Source organism: Motacilla alba, chromosome 12 (genome assembly GCF_015832195.1).
Source record: "Motacilla alba alba isolate MOTALB_02 chromosome 12, Motacilla_alba_V1.0_pri, whole genome shotgun sequence".
Lineage (NCBI taxonomy): Eukaryota > Metazoa > Chordata > Aves > Passeriformes > Motacillidae > Motacilla > Motacilla alba.
In genome coordinates this window covers 17,147,423-17,167,672 of record NC_052027.1, presented here as the reverse complement: position 1 = coordinate 17,167,672, position 20,250 = coordinate 17,147,423, and the positions used below count along the sequence as shown (strand labels likewise).

At 50.4% G+C, this 20,250-nt stretch overlaps 1 protein-coding gene across 9 annotated transcripts in view; it reads right to left on the bottom strand.

Annotated features, from left to right (window-relative positions):
- Window positions 1-20,250, bottom strand: part of DAG1 (dystroglycan 1) — a 50,224-nt gene that overhangs the window by 4,906 nt on the left and 25,068 nt on the right. For all 9 annotated transcript variants that reach the window (XM_038149041.1, XM_038149043.1, XM_038149045.1 and 6 more), the window contains exon 2: window positions 10,768-11,177. In XM_038149041.1, coding sequence (XP_038004969.1) covers window positions 10,768-11,049 — 282 coding nt within the window. In that variant the 5' untranslated portion in view covers window positions 11,050-11,177. The remainder of the gene's footprint in view (window positions 1-10,767; window positions 11,178-20,250) is intronic.

The window sequence follows — 20,250 nt, the reverse complement described above, 5'->3', positions numbered from 1 at the left end:
GCAGTTCTGTAAAGCTTATACGTATTTCATAATTTACCCAAATGCAAAGCTGGGAGAGGAGTTTTGCAAGGAAACTGCCTGACAGGAGCATTCCTGCATCCAGCAGCAGGTGCAGAGCCAGGGCTGGACTGCCACACTGCAGGTCCTGCTGGGGAAAGCCCCTGGATGGACAAGGAAAGGTGCCTGATGCTGCAGGGCTGGGCACACTGTGAGTCCTGGGTGCCACTCCCACTCCCTGGCTGCAGGCAGGATCCAGGCAGCACCCCGGGGCTCACCCCACACTGTGGGTTTCAGCACGCTGAAGGGTCTGGATGCACAGCTCTGCCAGTGTAATGCAGGACCCAGAAGTCTTTTGGCAAGAGCAGCACAAAAAAGCTTTTGTGCAAGAGCTGCAGAAGGTTTCAGCCGGCCTGGACAAGCTGGAGAGCACATCATGAGCCACACGCTGGGTACAGCTTATAGAGCAGAGTTTAAAGCTCTCAGCACAGCTTTAGTTAACTCCTCACCAGCAATATCCCAGAGCAGAGAATTCAGAGTCCTGCTTACAACAGCTGGAGGAAGCTGTCCCAAGGGCCCTGTACCTCAATTCAGGCCACCATGCACCAACATGTGAGCATCCTTCCCCTGGCCTTGCTGTGTACCCACATGTCTGGCACAGGACTGGGGCGTTTTGGCAGGGCTGTGGCTGCGTTCACTCCTCCTCCACTGCAAGAACAGGAGCTGCTTTTAGCCTAGACATCCCAAAGGCAAGGCAGCCCTTCACCTGAGCTGGGCACAGGGAGCCAAGCCTCGCTCCTGTAGGAACAAAGGAACAAATTGTCCTTCCTTGGCATTTCTTCTTCCAAAAGAGAACAAAGGCAGGGTCTGCTCCTGCCCAGCCAGAAGCACTGACCTGCTCCCATATTCCTTTAAAAAGTGTCATTTCATCACACCCTCTAAAAACAGAGATGCCAGGACAGTGCTCAGTGCAATAAAGCATTTACAGTAGCAGGAGCTGGATAGTTCCACTCTTTATCCTCTAGTGCCAAAATTAGCCACTAACCTGCCCACTGTGGAGGAGGGCTGGGCTGAGCACACATAAGGAACAGAAACATGGGGAGCCAGGACAAAGCCACAGCATTATTGAGGCTTACACAATCAAGAAGAATAAAAACTTTAATAGTGAGTGGTTAAATTCACTCTGAGTGTGTAATTTTAGGCTACATTTGGAACAAATCTTCCCCTTCTGCGCACTCTGCAAAAGCCCCTAATTACAGGATCACACACTCCACACAGCTTCCCTGAGAGTTGGAGTTTGCTGCTGCTGCCTCCGCCCTGGGCACTGCCATGATTTGAGGAGACCTACAAGCAGCAGTATTTTACCCAGTCTCATGCCACAAGGTGGTTTTTCCTTCAGTCATCTCTGCTCCTACTTCTGACAGCCAAACTCACTTCAGAAAGGTGGCTGACCCCACACGCAGGAACGACAGTGAGGGAGGCACAGGCCAGTCTGAGTATCCTGCTTGGAAAACCATTTTTAACCTACAGTTTACATGTAAGGCCCATGCTAGAAAAGGAAACTGCAGCCAGACAGATTCACACCAAAAACTAGGCTCTCCTGAAAAACAAAAACAGGCCAAGCAATCACTGACTGGCATGACTTGTTCTAGGAGGGATGCGACAGTTGCAAAACATTTATAAACCCACTTAAACTTGATTTAAAAAGAGCTGAGCTAGTTCAGCTGTATTCAGCCTGTGAGGAGATGTGGACTGTTTCTAAGGGCTCTGCAAGAGATGATTAAGAAAATCAAATTCATGTGGATTACTCCTATGAAGCCTGTGCCTCCCCTGGGAAATCTTTGAGAAGGCAACAAGTCACAAGCATTCGATGTCTCTGCACTGCTTTAAACACAGCTACTGACCTGACAGCAGAAATCATCCATGTTCATGTGACAAAGGAAGAGCCCAGAAAGATTAGAGTAGATAAATAAAGTTGTTAGCATGATGGATAAAAATACTTGCTCCTAAACAAATGCTGGCCAGCGGAGGCCTTGGCGTGGGTCTGTCCTGTCCACGTCACTGCTGTGAACTGCGAGGAGGGAGACCTGGACTCTGTTCTACCAATGGTTCCTTCAAATATTGCTTCAAAGGGTATTTGTTAAAGCTACGCAGAGTTAATGATTTGGGATCTCTAGTTTTCATGTTCAAAGTTTTCCACTTTTCTATGTATGCAATAAGTACCAGCCTTAAGCCCTGCCATTTCCCTCAAGGGGTCTGGTTTCAAAATAACTCTTCCATTGCCCAAGTTTTAAAAAAAAGGCTGTCTTTGTTTTCCCATTATTTGAGATAATTGTAAATGAATGCTTATTGGCTAAAGATTACACAAGCCTGGCAGTGTATCGGAGACCATTAAAAAATAAGCCATGATTGTGATTTAAAATACATACAGTGAGTGGTCTGGCTGGTTTTGAAGACCTTGTTCACAAAATCCTTTCAGATAGACATGGCCTGTTATTTTTAGGCCAGCCAAGAGCAGTCAGCTCGTGAAAGAAGATAGCTCAGTTTGACTTGTTTTTTTAAACTTGGATCTTAAAGCCCTGTAGCCAACAAGACAAAGATAAGCAAAGGAGCAGTGAGCAAAACTGCTGCCTCGAGGGAATTCAGGCAAAAACTGCATTCTTACTTACAGGAGTGCCCTTTAATCCTCCAGGTATTTAGTCCTCCTCCTTCTGATGAATCCCCTGAAAAGGAGACAGCGAGCCCTTTGCCAGGAGACAGGTACCACAGGATCCAGCCACTATGAAATCTTCCTAGTGCTGGAAGTATCCGGTGGGATCTCCCCTGTCTGTGCCGACAGACCTTCACACAGGCAGCAGCAGCTGGGAGTCAGCTCCTTTCAAATCAGTCCTAAAAACCCCCTGATGACTGCTTTTGGGCAGAGTCAGCACGGACAGTCCTGCAGCTCTGCCAGATCTCCCACCGCCCCCTTCCTCTCCCTGTGTCCAGCAGATGCTGAAAGACAGACCCTGTGCCAGGGTTCTATCTGGGGTGTAATTACTGATGGCAATTTACTGTAGCCAGACTCCTTCAGCATCACCCCAACACACACGGCCAGCAATGAGGAATATCCCAGCTGGGCCCTCCAGAAGGTGAGCTGAGCTGAGCTGTGCCCAACCGACTGACCCAGCCAGTGTCACACCAAGTCTGCAGGCTCAGGCTTCTGCAAGCAATTAACCAGCAGGCAGGGGAAGAAAATGGAAATTCAAATGCAATTCAAATGCAAATATAACTGCAGAGAAAGAGTCAAGCCTAAGCTGTTTGCCTAAGCCCAAGCTTCATCTTAAATCCCCTGCCAATGCTGCAGCATGGGCAGTGTTGGCAGCAGAAGCAACAGGCAGCCTCAGCCCCGAATCAGATCCGTGGGTAGGCTGATTCTCATTGCCTTTTCCCACACAAGCTGGGGGAAGGACACTGGCTTCAGATCCACCCCAGTGCTGCTGGAACTGTGGGCACTGCAATGAGCACAGCCAGACTGGAGTCAGGAGAAGTGATGGGCATGGGGCCTGCAGGCTCCCGCTCAGAGGACAGTCCTTGTTCTGGGGGGCAGGCTCTGCCTGTGGATCCACCAGGTGCACTCCTCACCTGGCACAAAGGCTGCACTGTGCCTGCAGACCAAGCTGTCCAGGAACCACAGCCCCACACAGGTCCCACAGCAGCAGAGGCTGCTGCACTGGGTCATGGAATGTGATGGTGCAAGGCAGGAGCTGGACAGCCCTCAGCCCTCAGCTGCCAGAGTTCAAGTGCCTGGACAATGCTTTCAGACACATGGCAATTCTTCCTGTTCTGTGTTGCAACAGGGCTTGGACTTGATGGTCCCTGTGGGTCCCTTCCAACTCTGAATATCCGATAATCCTATGAAGCCTCTGGCCCCAAGGAACAGCCCTGCCAGGGAGCTTGGCCTGTGTGCATCCAGGAGAGGTCGTGTGAAGGAGCCTCCAACCTCACTTGCCACCACCTTTTCTCAAACACACCAGAACTGCAAACTAGGACATCAGACAGGCCATGCCTAGATCCACAAGGCCCAGAGAACAGTGGTGCAGGGAGGATGGGCACCTCTCAGAGCCTTCTGCTCACTGGGCCCAGCCTACTGTGCTGCTGCAGTGCTGTGCTGTGGCAAAGCTCGGGCTGGAGACAGGGAGGTTGTGCTTGGCACAGCCAGCAGGAAGGACTTGCAACATAGATCCTTCCCTGTGGAAGGGACTGCGATACCTGCCAGGGCTTTTGGGTACCCTGAGCAGACACTGCTCCTCTGGGCTGCTGTGTACCTCGCATAAACGGCCCAGGAACTCATGGACAAAACAAGCTGCTCCAGGACATCTCATGCAGATGCCTCTGCCCCTGGAAGTCTAAAAACAGCCCAGAGACTTGACTGGCTTTCAGAAGTACGTCAGCCTCGGTGACCCGAGCCTTCATTACCAGCAGGAGAGCTCACACCTCTGTTCAGAGACCAAAAGCTACACAAGAACAGCCAGTAATTGGTGCTTCCTTTGTGCACAGGTAGGTCAGGGTGGTTGAGCTAACCCCACATTCTGGCTGGTCCCAGCCAAAACCCTGCAAAGCCCTTGCTGTATGTCTCCATGCACTGAAGCTGTTGCTTTAGAAAGACAAATCAAACCCAGCCCAGAAAGCTGAGCTAAGGGGGAAAAAGGCTTGCAGAGGCCACATCACTGGTCCTGGCCCTCATCTTCAAGTTCAAACTTCAGCCTCTGAAAGACCAGGCAGCAAAGCTACTCAAAGCAGCTGCTCTGCTCTTACGTGCTCATGACAACCTGAATGAGATGTTTATGTTTCTCCTGCTAATCTGCATTTTCCAGCCATTCAAGGAGCGAGTGAAGCCTCATGCACAGAAAGCAGCCCCCCTGCTCCACGGATGTGGGTGTAGGGCTGTGCTGTGGGCTCAGCCTGCCTTCCACACGAGCTGGGCTTTGTCTGACCAGCTTCTTTACCATCAGTAAAACGGCTCTGCAAAGGTGCAGGCTGAGCAGCTACGCCCAGCTCATGCCACCCTCGCATACTCCTGCCATGACGGCTTCTTTTCCAGCTGCGCCTCTGTGCTGGCTATAAGGACACCATTCAGCGTCCCACTCTGCCTGGGCAAGGGAACACAACAGCTGTTTCACGGGGAGGTCACTACAAAACATTGAGTGTCCCAAGAAATCCTCCTTTCATCGGTCCATGCAAGCAGCTTGGAAGGATTTGTTTAGCCTTATTGTTGGAGCGGGAAGGCACAGCCCGCCCGCGCCAGGGCTGGGGTCAGCACGGGCTGCCCACACCCCGCTCTATCCCTTGTCCGGGGGGCGAGCACGGGGCAGGAAAAGCCTCAAACGGCTTTAAAAAAAAGCTTGGTCGGGCTCTTCTTTCAGCGCCACTTTTTATAAGCGAAAGGCCAAAGGGAAGCAAAAATACCACAGAGCGGGGATGCCAAGCGCTGGGGGTTTAGTGCTGCCACCGCACAGCTAACCAGCCCTGGCAATTTATTCCTCCCATCAGCAGATTGCTGGAAAGCTGGCTTTCAAGAGCGTGGCAAAGAAAGGCAGACCAGATCTTGCAGCCTCAGGTCTACTCCTTTGCAGGATTCTCATTATTGTCACATTCCTCTGTCTCCCTGGATGCTCAAAGCAACAACCTGTAAGAGCAGGACAAAACAAGGAACTTCCCAGCCCGTCTGAAAAGCCAGTTTATAATTAGATTGAGTCACATTTTCCAGTCCTCCAAATTCAGAGTTTGTTACTAAGCGTGCACTGAAAATGCCAAATTCTCTGACTCGGTCTTGCTGCAGGAAAAAGATAAGCCCCCTCAGCCTCCCCAAAGGAATCTTATCAGCTCATCTTATCACTCAGATTGCAGCGTGGCAACCAAGCAAAACCCTGCCCAACTCTTCCTTTGCCTGGACCTGTTCCAGGCACTGCCATTTATCCCCGTGTCCTCGCCCATAAATAGCGGCTGTTGCTGCACCTTCCAGTTAGTCCAAGAAAACCAGGGACCCCAGGGAGGAGGTGAAGCTCAAATGCTGTGACACAGAGAGCCTTTTAAGATATCCAGCTTGATGACAAAGCCCCTCGGGAGTGCTCTTTGCTTCTCTTCTTCCTTTGAGAAATGCCACTTTAATAAATTTCACATTCAGTTAAAATGCTTTGAAATAAAGACCATTGCAAGAGGAAAAAAAAAAAAAAGTCAGTATTTTGTGGTTTTCTTCCCTGAAAGCAAGTGTGTCCTGGCACTGTAGGTTGGCTGTCAACATCCAGCCCCTGGTCCTGGGGTTGGAGCAGGATTGAGGTGAGCAGCACAGCCCTGACAGTAGATACCCACGTCAGGACTCCTGCAACCCAATCTCTGTGGATCCTGTGTATAAATCAAGGTCCCTGACATCTGATGAGAGCAAAGCTGTTCAATAAAAGCTGTTTCAGCAGATGGCAAATAGAACAACCACTGGAAACTCAGCCTCCTGCTTGGAAAGTTTAGTGGTGGGCTTGGCAGTGCTGGGTTAATGGTTGGGCTGGATAATCTAAAAGGTATTTTCCAACCTAAACAACTCTGTGATTCTATGAAAGCAAGACTCCCTTTTTCCCAGATGGATATCCAGTCTCTGATAACCTCCAAACCCGCTCCATAGCTGCACTGTGTAATTCATCTGAGTGAATTCTGTTGTTCTAATCACTTTCCACCAGCTGTGTTTGCTTTTAGAGACAGCTTCTCAGGGCCTCTGCTATGTGTTTTACCTGTCTTCCCAACAAAGCCCTATGGAAACCATGCACTTCAAACCAAAAAAGAATGAGAGGCCAAGACTCAGCTGGGAATGCTCACCTGAGCTCCTCAGCATTGGCTACAAACCCATGCAGATCTGCTCTGAGGGATCCATCCCACACATCCTGTCCAAAGCAGGACCGAAGGCAGGTCAGCAGCCTTACATGACCTTCAAGGAAGACACAGCAAATCTCCTGCTCTGGCAGGGATGTGCCTCGGGAAGCAGTACACACCAGGAGTTTCTCTCCTTCCAGCATGCTTTATAGAGCCATCTTTAAACAAAAGTTATTTAATAGCGTCTCTATGTATTGTGGGTATATGCATTTAGGATGTCAGGTTGTGCAAGGGCTCAGTTCCTTGTGGCTATTGTATCCTTGTGGGGATAGCATACCTTGGCTGATGGGATGAGAGCAGAGCCATGTTTGGCAACAGCCACCACACCAAATCATGCACCTCACCTTTTGTCCTTTTCTGGGACTCAACAACTGGAAGCAGCAAAAACTACAGACCTGGATATTTCAGCTGATAGGAAGATGTCCAAACCAAAGCAAAGCAGACATGGAAAAGCAAACGATTGTAGGATATATCAAACAAGGTTATTTATAGATGAGAAAAGGAAGTTCGATGCTTTTATAAAAGGTTCTGGTAAAATTTCATCTGGAATGTTTTGTAACACTGTGGTCGTGCAAACATAAGAAAAATAAACTCAAGCTGGAGGAGGTGCAGAAGACAGCTGCAAAGCTTAGGGGAAGGAAAGAAAGCTTATTTTATGAGAAAGACTAAAGAGGCTGGCTTGTTTAACCTAATAATATCAAGATGGAGAATATGCCTGTCACATATAAATACATAAGGGAAGTAAATATTATGAAGGTAGAATTGATTTAGGCTAAAGGGCAGCACATATAAATATTTCTAGCCATCTCTAAATTTAGGCTAGAAGCTGCATTTTTAATCAGAGCAGCTAAATTCTGGAGCAGTTACAAATGGAAGTGGCAGGAACAGGAAATCCAACTGGTCTTTGACCGGAGCATGATCTGTTCTTTGACAGGACACAGCTGAGAGGTAACAGGTCAGACTCCACACAGTCCTCAGTGGAAAAGGGGTTAAGGAGATATGACTGGTGAAGGTACCAGCACTAACGCCCATGTCTACTCTGTCCTAGCCAGCATCTGCCAGGAGCCAGTGGGAGCCAGTGGCAACCCACTCACACATTGTCTCTATGGCAAGGGGGCTGTATATATGGGGAAATTGGGTGTTTTAACCTAAACCTTGTAAAAATACCAATGTTTTGGTGTCAGATGTGACAGAAAAGGGCTGCAAGATATCTTTCAAGAATTTTAATTCCCAGCCACCTCCAGACAGCAGGGGAGCAGTCTTACAGCCAGAAGCCCTGCTGTAGTGAGGAAGCTAGAGGACAGCATCTGGACTGACGCGTCGCCAAATCCAACAGCTGGAATACCTGCAAGCTCCAGCTGCTTTTCAGAGGACATGATACTGCCTGACCAAGGCACTTGCTCGGGAACACAAGGCACAGGGGAAGGGCGTTACCACGGCCCCAGTGCCTTGCAGGCAGCTGGCTCTGAGCAACGTGGAGACATACTCCCAAATTAAGACACGTGGTAGTTTTTTACTTCTTTTCTCTGCAGCTTGAGCACATTCAAATAAACTTGCTTTTATCCTTAGCCGTAAAGCCCTCACCTGTTGATCAGCAGCTTTGGGGGTGGCAGGGAAAGGCTGGGGACTGCTCCCAGGAGCACATACCTGACTGTGCAGGAGTGCGTGCCTGCGGGGCACTCCTCCGCCACGCTGCACATGCCTGGCGTTGTTTCCATCCCACAACCGAGTTTGCAGATAAAAGTATTTTGTCTACAGCTGGCTGGAATCTGCTAACAAGCAGGGAGAGGATCTGAGAAGGAGCTTCAAGGCGATCCCCACCACAATCCTAGAAATAATCAGCGGGAATCATCTAGAAATTAGGCAATCACACTTTCTCCAGGCTCCAGTGGGAGTCTGGGGACAGGAACTGTCAGCAATTTTTTAAAAATAAAATATTGTAGACAATTTATTTGAAATTTAAGAGGAAAAAATACAGGTAACCCTATCTCACTGTAAACCCTGCTCCATCTCAGAAGGCACAGAAGTCCTTATTCCTTCTTAGCAGGGCTTAAGTACACCAGAGACCAAGAGTCACAAGTATTATGCTTTTACTGCTCCAGCTGAGAAATGCCAGGCAGCCTGAGAAAAAGACCAGAGCAATCTGCCCTGAAACTTACCAGTAAAACAAAAATGCATCCTAGCACCCAAAATTGCCTACGCAGTTCTCACTAGCCAGGAATCAAATCCCCATAGCAAAGGCCAGCTGTGCTCAGCAGCCAACATGCATTCTCTGCAAGGAGAGCCCTTCCAGAGACAGCAGCTAAGTGAGAGCCTGCTGCACTTTTAAAATCAATTTCAAGGTGAACAGATGCAACAAGCACTCGGGTAAACCCAGGGATAAGCATGAAAATCGCTCCCAGAGTTTGCTGAACTACACTCAACCAACAGCTGCTGGGTCCTGCTGCAGCCCAGGCCCAGGCCCTCCAGGCATGTTGGTGTTGGTCAACACACCTCACACCTACGTGACAGAGGCATAATTTGAAGCCATCAGGTGGGATGGAAATAATCCATCAGTATTTTCCTGCAGCTACTTGAGCTATCACAGATGAATTTTGTGCCAGGAAAAGATGACAGAGGAAGCTGTGGTGCTATATAAATACTGACACTTATTTTTGCCATCAAAGTAGCTATTAGACAACACCAGAACAAGCCACTTGGATGCAAAATCCCAACCCAAAGTTATCATTTCTGTAACATGAGATCTGGGGCTCACCACAGGCTCTGGCAGCCTGGTGCTGTACAGGTGCCTTGTGCTCTGGGCAGGGACCTTGGCCATGGGTCAGCACAGAGCCACTGAGACCAGCCTGGCCTCTTCCCTGACTCCTCTGGCCAGGGGCTCACCCGCTGCCCTCCTCCCCCTGTCTGACCTCTGTCCAGAACAGCTGCATTCTTCAGATTTTTTGCCCACCCTGGCACATTGTGGTCTGGCACCCTTGCTGGAGCCAGCAGGATCACATATCAGGACTGGGGTAACTGCAGGACTGTACACAGAGCTAAACCAAACCTGCCTTCCAGGAGAAACTGAGATGTCAGACTTGCTCCTGACTTGCTCTCCTTCTCCCTCTGATCTTCCAAGACACACCAGAAGCCTGTCTTTTTATAATGCTTTATAATGCTCTTTGAAAAGAAATCCTGAGACTGGAAGGCAGTTCTGTTTTTTAAGAGAATTTTCTGAATTCCACGTGATCCAAGCAAACCCTTCCAGGAAAGGACTAACAATGAGCACACCTGTGTTTGGCCATGTCCCTACGTTCCTGTGTGCTATTCTAACCCTCTCCTGCACTCAGGACTCATTCCAAAGCTCAGTTTTCAGGTCCTTGCAGTGCCTTGCATGAGTTTAAGTCAGGTAAGGGGAAAGGCTGCCATCTTTCCCAAGGGGACTTAGGGGCAAGGTCAGGAGAGACAGAGTCACAGGCAGCCCAAAGTCCCACTGGCAGGACAGGGTCTGTTTGTCTGGCAATGTTTTGTTACCACAGTGAAGCAAACTCCCCAAGCCTGAGCAGCAGTCCCAGGGAATCTGTGGCTCCCCAGATCCCATGGCAGGATCTCCTCATGAATGTGCCCGTCGTTCCAGGGGCAGAGCATCTCATAGTTTAAACACAGCCAACAAACTCAATCAGTCATCCCTGAGAAGTCTTCTCTGTTACAGAAGAGAGAAACTTTGCAATGAGACGAGACTAACTTTTTACAAAAATCCTTCTCCTGTAGTCCCACAAAACTGTAAGGCTGCTTCCCAGCCACGCTCACGACCCAGCCCGTTAGTGGGTGACTCGCTCGATCCTGCATGAATGTAACTGAAAACAATCCTTGGGGAATGGTGTTTCTCACCTGGACAACCTCTCCATTGGAAGCAATTAAATCTGTGGGGATGGAGACTCTGAAGTAGCGTCCCACCACGGCAGAGCTGTCGGGTATGCCCACCACCGCCGGCACAGTCTCCCGCAGGTCCGAGAGCACCGAGTGCATGGAGGCCTCCAGCTGGTTCTCCCAGTCCCGAACCACTTCTGCCGGCTCGCTGGGCCAGTGGCAGTGAGCAGAGGCTGCCAGCAGCAGCACGGGGAGCCAAGTCCTCCCCAGCACAGGGGGTTGCAGTAGGCATCCAACAGTCATTCTTCCCAGCAGCCTTGGTAACGGTGCTCCAGCTGGAAAGGGGATCGCAGGGAATCAGCAGGCACCACAGCACAGGCAGGGGATCCACCAGTCCTTCACAGCAGCCTCATCCTAGGAGTCCTGGGAACCTGGTTAGACACGGGAAATCCAATCAGCACATTAATTCAGACACCCAAGCCAGCCAGTCAGCTCACAGTGACCTTGCAACAGGCAGAGGGCTACTGGCCATGTTACTCCCTGTGCCTCAGCTTTTGATTTAACTGCAAGTTACCACAACCATTAGAGAGCATGAGAGCTTCTAAGCTCCTCTTCTGACATACAGCATCTCCAAAAAACAAGATCCTCCTGTTTTTCCACGCACACAGCCACGTTTCTGCTGCTCTGGAGACACAGCATCCTGAGATAGCCACAGGTAGGGAGACAGGGGGGACACAACCAAAGCTGAGACTGAGCACAACACTCATAGTTGACCTTTCAAGGCGAGCTGAAGCCAGGCTGGAATATCAGTGGATTTAAATGCCAGTTACCCAGTAGGAAAGATACCAAGATACATTTGGAAGTCCAAAGCTGCCATCCTAATGGCTTGACACATGACAGATGCTTCTGCTCCTCAGACCCATGAGCCTGGTTTTCAAGCCAGGTCTCCTCTCAGGTCCAGCTTTTTGCATTAGCGTGCTCAGAGTTGATCTGGGGGCCCACAACATGCAGCCCCAAATCAGACTGTAGTGAGCTATGCACACACAGTGGTTTATGCTGCCATCCATCTCTCTCCTTGCACAGCTCACCTGTGCCCACACTCTGCCAAGACACATCTCCAGCTCTCCCTCGCTTTGTTGTTTTGCTCTTTCACTTTGTTCCCATCATTACCACCTCCCTGCTTCCCTGGATCTCCTTTCTCTTTGTTCCTTTGGCCATGGCTTCCTTTGCTTCCCCAGCAACTTCTCCCTCCAGACTGCACTCAGCCATGGCAGTCACAGATCTGTGCCACCATGTTCCTCTTCACACACTGCTTGCAGGAGACCAATGGATTCCTGGAACAGGACAGAGCCATTTGGGACCCCAGGAAAGCTGTACTGCCCACTCTGGTATGGCAGTTTGCAGCCAGCACAGCCCCTGGTAACCAATCTGCAATAATGAGTGGAATGGTGGGTCACACAGGATGGCAGGACAGACACACAGACCAAGCAGACATTGTTCAATGGCAGGAGCACACAAGACTGGGTTCCCTAATGCCTTGAACCAACTCCTTTTTCCCAGGCTGAGAGAAAAGTGGTTCCAAATTCCCAGAGCAAACCACTGGCTCCCAGTCTGATTTATTTTAGCCTGTTCTGTCTGCACCATATGATGCACATCAGGCTGTCCCAAGAGACCCAGGAGCCAGTCCGTGTGGGAAGGGAAATCCCACTGCTTCTTGCCCTTGCAGAGCTCCCAGAGCAGCACGACAGGGCTCAGCTGCCTGCTGTGCTGTGGCCAGGCAGGGTGTGCTGCCCACCAGAGGCTTGCAGAAGCAGGCAGAGGTCTGCCCATGCAGGCACCCAAGCCCAAGGCTACCACAGCAGGCTCCAGGAATAACAGGAAAGATAAAGTTTGGTTGCTCCTTCCCTAGCCTGAGCTCTAGGGAAGCCGAGAGGCAGCGTGTAAGGAATGCACATCTGCACTCCTCGATGGGCCTTTCCCAATGAACCCCACACAGAGAAGGGCTGACACCTCCCACCCCAAGGTAACGGGCCCAGGGCACAGCACAGAGGGCTGTGGGCAGTAGGGATTAGGAGCTGAATGCAATAACCTCTGGCTACAGGATCCACGAGGCAGATACCTGATCTGACCGCTGTCCTGTGGACAACCTGCCTCAAGTGAAAGGCAGGAGAGACAGCAGAGGCAGGATAACATTGCTGGGAACCACAAGACAGATGGGAGGATGGCTGGTAAGAAGGTCAGTGCTACAAAAAAGCCACTCCCTGCTGTTCTTGTGCTTCCAGCTGTCTGAGCTGACTGGGAGGGGAATATACCAGATGAAACAACAAGGAAGCCAAAGCCAGGCTCTTCCCAAAGGCAAAGGAGCACAGACCCATAGACTCTGCTGAGCTGGAAGGGGCCATCAGGATGATCAAGTCTAACTCCTGGCACTGCACAAGACATCCCAAGAATCCCACCATGTGCCTGAGAGCCTTGCCCAAATGCCTCTTGAGCTCTGTCAGCCTTGGGGCTGTGACCATTCCTTGGGGAGCCCATTCAGTGCCCCACCACCCTCTGGGTGAAAAACCACCAGCACGGGATGGTTCTCACCAACAGAGAGGTGCCTGAGCTGCTTCTCCACAGTTTATCCTCAGGAAGTGGCTGCTGGGTAAGGACAAGTCACAATCCCTGTAGGGCACATCTCTCCTACCAGCTCCCTGTGTGGTCAGAGTAGGATCTGACACACTGCAATTGATTTCAGATGAGCACAGTTATCTCAGCGGGTAAATGAGTACCACAGTAGATGTCTGGTGGAGAATATCCAACAGGCCATGTGGATGAGCTACAGAGATGATGCAGACACCTGCAAGAGGTCCTGAGGAAGTCACTGCTCATCTCAGTGGGAAATCAGGGGACTCAGTCCCTGCACTATGCCTTACAAAGCTGAAGGAACTACTTTCACACTCCACGGAGCCTGGAGCATGGTGACTGCAGTGATGACACCTTGTCCATGAGCTACTTCTCCTGAAACCTGCTCGCTGGAAAGCCCTGATGCATTTGGCAAGCACGGGCAGGATCAGAGACCTGCAGCCGGGGGAGGAACGTGGCAGCGGCCCCGTGGCTGCCGTGGGGCCAAGATGCTATCAAGGAAACGTGGCTGCCTCTCACTGCTGCACTGAGCATCCACACCTGAGCAGAGACAGACGCCCCCAGACAGCCAGACACATGGTGTACAATTGCACAAGGCTGTAAAAACACCTGGAGGGGTGCTTCAGGCCAGTCCCTGCCCTGTCACACTGCAGTACAGCTCCTGCATGAGCGTGGTACAGCTCTGTGTTGCTTAGCCAAATGATGTGATCCAGCCTGGGGCGTTTTTCTTGGATGGAGAGGAGCATTTGGGCAGAAAGGAGCTGGTTCTTGGTATCTGTGGTGAGCACGAGAGGAAGATGAAGTCATCACCTATTTCAGAAATACTTATCAAAGCAGTCAACAAACGCTGCCCCATATGTGCCCCTCAGCCCAGCAACTGGCCATTTTGTGCCCACGTGACACTTGCAGGTTGCAAATTCAGAGTTTCATTTTAGGGAAAATATGGAAGAACAGGCTCAGCATATAGGAGTGGAGCACACAGGAGGATAGGAGGAATTCAGTAGCTGATAACAAACAACAAACAGAAGAGCTGAGAACAAACTTGCGCCACCAAAAAAAAAAAACCTCTTAACACAGCTCCACCTCACCACACAATGGACAGAAGCTGAAACACTGCCAGCCTCTCCCAGTGTGTGAAGGAGGAAAAGCAGGGTGGTTCCAGCTATCAGCAGAACTGTACAAGGCACTGCCCTGCAGTGCTGCAGTCCACATGGACTGTCAGTGCTAGGTGGAATACCTTTAGGGATAGGAGATCCCTGCCTAAAGCCAGTAGTGCTGCTCTGTGAGTCTACCGGCCACCAGCACTGTGGGTCTGCACGCAGCTGCAGAAGAGGGAATGTCACCTGCAGCAAGGCTGGAACAAGCACTGGGACCTGCCTGGTGCCTCTGGTTTGAGAGCCCACACCACCTCACATGGCACTACCATGGGCACAACCCTGACTCAACTGAGAAAGCATCCCAGCTGTATCTGGAAAAAGTCCATGCTCTGGGTCATTGTCCGTGACCGGTGAGTGGCACAGAACTGGAGCTCTCCAGGAGCAAAAACCTCAACGCTTCACACAGTTTCCCACAAATTCAAAACAGGGCCAAAACCCAAACACAGATGGAATTCTGCAGGTGGTTTTCTGCTGATCTCCGGGAAGCATCAGGCCACAGAGCTGACTGACTTAGGCAGCACTTCGCAGTTATGAGGGAAGGCTAGACCACCCCAGCTTCTCTACGTGGCACTGTGCTCCTCCTTCCAGCAGGATCTGCACTGCCCAGTCTCTCAGAACAAACAGAAAGGTTCAGGTTAGTCCTGAATTTCAGGATGTTTCGCTCTGTCTGATCTTCTGAAAGAACTGACTTTCTCTTTATTCTCGTGCTTCTGTGAGAACTCTTTTGGTCTCAAGTTCAAGCCTTCAGAGTGTTGGATGAAACATCAAAGTCAGTATCAACATCTGCTTCAGTCCTAGTGCTTGCTGCACGTGCCAAGGTTGATTCCTGATCTCCAGTGCCAAACCCCCTCACAGAGCCACGGAACCGGGCCTGCTTGGTGAAGTTATGATGCTGTATTTGATATGATGCTGACTTGTCAAGGCAATGCTGGAATTTGCTCCCTCTCCATGCAGCTATGAGACCACTGACACGGTAAGGACACATTGTACCTTTGTTATCCAGGAATGCTGAACAGGGCAAGCAGAAGATGGCACTGAAAGGAAAGACTGGGAGCAGGACAAAGTAGCTTTTCCCAGAGACCTTTCCTTCTGCCCATCAGGACCCAGGTGTGGAGGCAGGGAAGCATCCCAGCCAGAGGGTGGCTGTCCTAGAAATGACTCTTCCTCTGTGGCCGCTTACGACACCACTTCAGCAAGAACCAGTGAAAGTGAAGTCTCTGTCCAGCTGCATCTAATCCAATTGCTCAAGCACACAATCACATCACTGGGCTGCGGTAATTAATCACCACCAGCATATTAATGCCACTGAGCCCAGCGTGCAGAGAGCTCAAGTAACTGCCGTGCCATTCTTGACTCTGGTTAAGAAGATATTTAGGAGTTACAAGGAATCCCATTTACTTGATTGCTTATTTACCAATATCCTCATTAAAAAAAGCATTAAACAAGTGGCCTTTCACTAAGGAAGCAAACTCTTTACAAGCTAAAAAGACTTGGTGCACCTTTGCAGAGCAGAGCTATTGTCTCTGCAGAGATCTCCGGTGCGTGTTTCCACAGGAGGATCTCTGGGCAAGTCCCGTCAGCTATCGCGCGCCTGCGAGTCGAGGCAGCGAGCGGCAGGAATGATGAAATCCAGCGGCCCCGGCCAGGCACACAAAGATGGCACTCTGCCGGACGTGCTGCCCGCTCCCAAACGCCACAGCAGGCACCCCGGTGCCAGCCCGGCGGCGCGGCCCGGGCAGAGGCGGCTGGTGCTCCCTGCACGTCTGCACTGCGCCGAAGGAGCCGGGGAAGGGGGGCAGGAGGGACAAACAGCCCGCGGGCAGTGTGTCTGGGCACAGCAGCCCATCTCCAAGTCATGAACTAACAGTCTCTTGGAGCCCAAGAGCGCGCTAGCCTGCAAGCCTGACATGTGGTGTGCACAAAGAACACCCTGGAGCGCGAAATTTAGGAAATGGCCAGAGTTTCTGTGCCTGCCCTGCTCCGGACGTACCCTGAAACAAAGGCAGCAGCCCTTCCAACAGACGATGTTAAAGGCTATAGGAAGTGCAGCAAATGCCTCTGGGGGTTATTTCCAACCTCAGTGGCTTCTGCCGTGTACATTCACAGAAGACCCAAGCTCCAGACACTGCTGCACGCAGGATGAGTTACAGACAGGGATGTACAGCAGAACACACACGCAGACACACTGGTCACACACAGACTCAGGGCAGGCATCTGCCACGAGGGAACAGGCCAGGAAGGACAGAAGATTCACCACCAGATGTAGCTCCCCACTCCACATTGCTCAGAGTGACAGCATCCTGTCCTGCACTACATTAACAGGCATCTCTAGGGATGGTGGCCTTACTTACACAGAGGCTGGAGGACAAGCTCTTGCACTCACAGCTGCCTGCTCAAAGCCACGTGTGCACCAAAACCAAAGCAGCAGCATGTTGATCAGAGATTGGACCCTGAGAGACCTGCCTGAGTGGGAAGCCCCAAATCAGTGCTCCTGAGGCCCCTGGAGCCCCTTCCACGCTCTCCCCCCCCCCCATCAATAGCTGGTCACCCCAGACACCATCAGCTCAGGAGGTACCAACCGAGCTGTACTCAATTCTTCACCCTAAAACTTCATTTCAACATGGTGTGCCCACTGTGTATTGTCACTACATCAAATGTGGTGAAGGTGCCCAGAAGTGACACCCAGCCCAAAGGACACAGGTACAAAAAGAGGAGCTTTTTTTCATCCTCTTCCCCTTCTTGTATTTCTGCGCTGCTTGCCTCCAGCACATCTGGTGTCAGTAACAGGAAACCCTGACGCCGAAAAGCAATCTAGGGGAAAAAAACAAACTCAAACCCGAAACAGCAGTGCTAAAAACGTGTGCTGGGCAGAGAAATAAGCAGCACCTTCCTGCTGATGGGGAACTCGCCTGCAAGCTGTCACTAACTTGTTGCTTTCAAGTTCCAGAAGCCACAGGCAGTTTCGTGACGCTTGTGCGGGAAGTGGTCACCGCCATCGACACCTTGCAGCAGTTTTTATTCTGCTAGAGCAAGCACCGAGATATTTAACTTTCCTGTAGATGACAGGAAGCTTTCTGCTACCTTCATTTCCCCTTTGTGAGAGTGACAGAAGATGCAAAGAGCCTAGTTTTCCTTTTTGCCCCATGTGTTTGTCCAGAAGCTGGGCAACTACACTGCCCTCCCCAACTGGGGACTCCATTCCCAGAAAAACTTCTTTTCCTGGAAGAGGTAAGCACTGAGGACATGCTCCACTTAGCACTTCAGCAAGTGCTGTGCAGGGGAGGAAGCAGCCTGGCAGGCCCAAACACCCCCAGCCAGGGCGCTCCTGCTGAGCTATGTGCAAGGGGCACTGCAGAGCAGCAGCAGAAGCACAAAGGACACCAGATCCCTTTTGGCAGCTGGAGCATGTTTTTTCTTTCCTGCAGAGCACATTTCCTCTACAAGATGCTGTGGCAAGGCTTGCTCTGGAGGCAGCACCTTCCCGAGCCTCCAGCAGGAGGGATGAGCACTGTACCCACAGGTGCCTTTCGACTAAGCACTTCCACGCTGACCTGTCAGACTCGCTGGAGAACCATCCGGATGTCCCCCTGCTCATCCACCCCGCAGGAGTGGCCCCTTGCAGGCTCTGTGTGCTACCTGCCCTGGGCTCGAGCCGGGTGTGAGTGTCCCAGGTGTGAGTGTCCCAGGTGTGAGTGTCCCAGGTGTGAGTGTCCGCTGTGCCTGACCCGCGGCACTGACCGGCAGCTGCAGAGTTTGGCTGGGCAACACTCCTGACTCTTTGATGAAAGTTTCAGCAACCACAATCAATCCCTTCCTCCACTTTGTTATTCCCAGACAGCCAACTCAGATCATATCTTCAAGTGCATTCAGTTGAAAGGAAACTCAGATTATTATCTTCCCAAGTATTTAGAAGGCCTCAGAAATCTTTTTTTCCCCTGTAATTACAAACACTGCAGCCAGGTAGAACTGCCATTTGCTTGCTGCCAGCAGCCAAGAAAAATGAGGATATAAACATCCAACAACAAGCCAAAGCAGAGGGACAGCTTCAACAATGCCACCCCACACCTCTTGCATCCTGTGAGCCAGGCCCATCCCAAGGGAAAGCTGGCAGAGAAAAGTGATGAGAATCAAAGGTATAAAATGGATCCTTCCTGAAGGGAGCTCAAAGAGAACAAAGAGGGATGCACTGGGGCACTAGGGAGATGGGAAACAAGAGCCCACACTTGCTTCTAATAAAAGGACCAGAAGCCAAACTAACTCGAACAGTATGGGTTTTCTTAAGGATCCAGCAGGGTCATGAACAGGAATGCTTAAATTTCACGTGGGTTAAAATAAAAAAAAAAAAAGGTGGGGCAGACAATTTTATAGAAGGCAGAGTTAGCAAGGCAGTGTTCCTGGCTCAAGCATCACTTGATCCCGGGACGGCATTCAGGGAAACGATGACTCGCATTCCTCTCCAGGCATCTTCTCCTGGCTGTTATTGGAAAGGGCATATAGGCTAAATATACAGCTGCAGCAGGGCAGAGCCAGGGTCTGTTTGCCTCAGGGCACGCACTGTAATGTGGCTTTGGCTTCACTTTTGTTTCCAGAGCACAGCCAGCCAGAGCAAGTCCCTAAAAACTCTGCTTATGACTCCTGGTTTTGTCTGAAAACAGAGCGACAGTGTAAAAAACCTAATATTTAATTCTGTGTTTAAGGGAATGTAAGCTAGAGGTAGTACTAAAATCCACAGGAAATTAAACTAGAAAAGTTTATGGAAAAAAAAAAGATGGGACTAAGATCTTCCATACAAACGTCATAAAAATGCATATTTTGAACATAAACACAACAGATGTGTGTATATATATCTATATATACATGCACACACACACGCACAAATGTTTTATAAGTTCCCAAGGTTTAATAAAAAACAGAACTCAAAGCACCAAGATAAAACAGGGAGTTTTGACTCCAACTTTCTCTTCAATAAGGAAAGTTTTGTATCATGCTGAACTTGTCACTCATTCTGCAATGAAGACCTTGGCAACAGAGAAAAGAATTTTAGCAGAAGCCATCCCATCCTGCAGGAGAGCTGGGACAGAGGACACGGGGCTGGCAGCTGGGGCACCTGGAGACAAGGCAAGAAAGCACACGGACACAAGAAGTAAAACATAAGATGTCACTTTTTAAATGTGAGGACTACGAGGTATCAGAGCCTGACCTTGTGTTCCTGAGCAGGCAGGTTGTTCCCCAGCAAGTGCCAAAGGACATGTGCAGGAGCAGCTGGTGTGACAGTCACCACTGTGTGTCCTGTCCCCTGGTATCACTCACCATCCACCAGCTGTTCTGAGTCTAATTCACACCCGGTAATGACCTTTGATAGAAGTCACCGAGCTGGAAAGTGTGTTTCTATCAAAGAGGAGGTTTCTGCAGCTTCAGAAACAAGTTTAAACCAAGCCACCATCGCCGACAGGTGACCGCAGCCTTTCCTCTGCCCCTTGCTCCAAAGGGACAAAATCATCCACAAACCTCCAGCAGCACTTGAAATCTCAGCCTGCAAAAACACTCCCTCCCTTAAGCTGCTCAGCTGTACCGTGCAGGAGATGTTCTTTACAGCTGTAGTCATGAGCACCAAAACCAATGAGGCTAAAAAGATTTACATCTCTTGCTTGATTTCTTAATTGAATTAAAGGCTGAACAAAAGCCCTTATGAGGCTTCAGAGAATCCTCATGGAAAAGA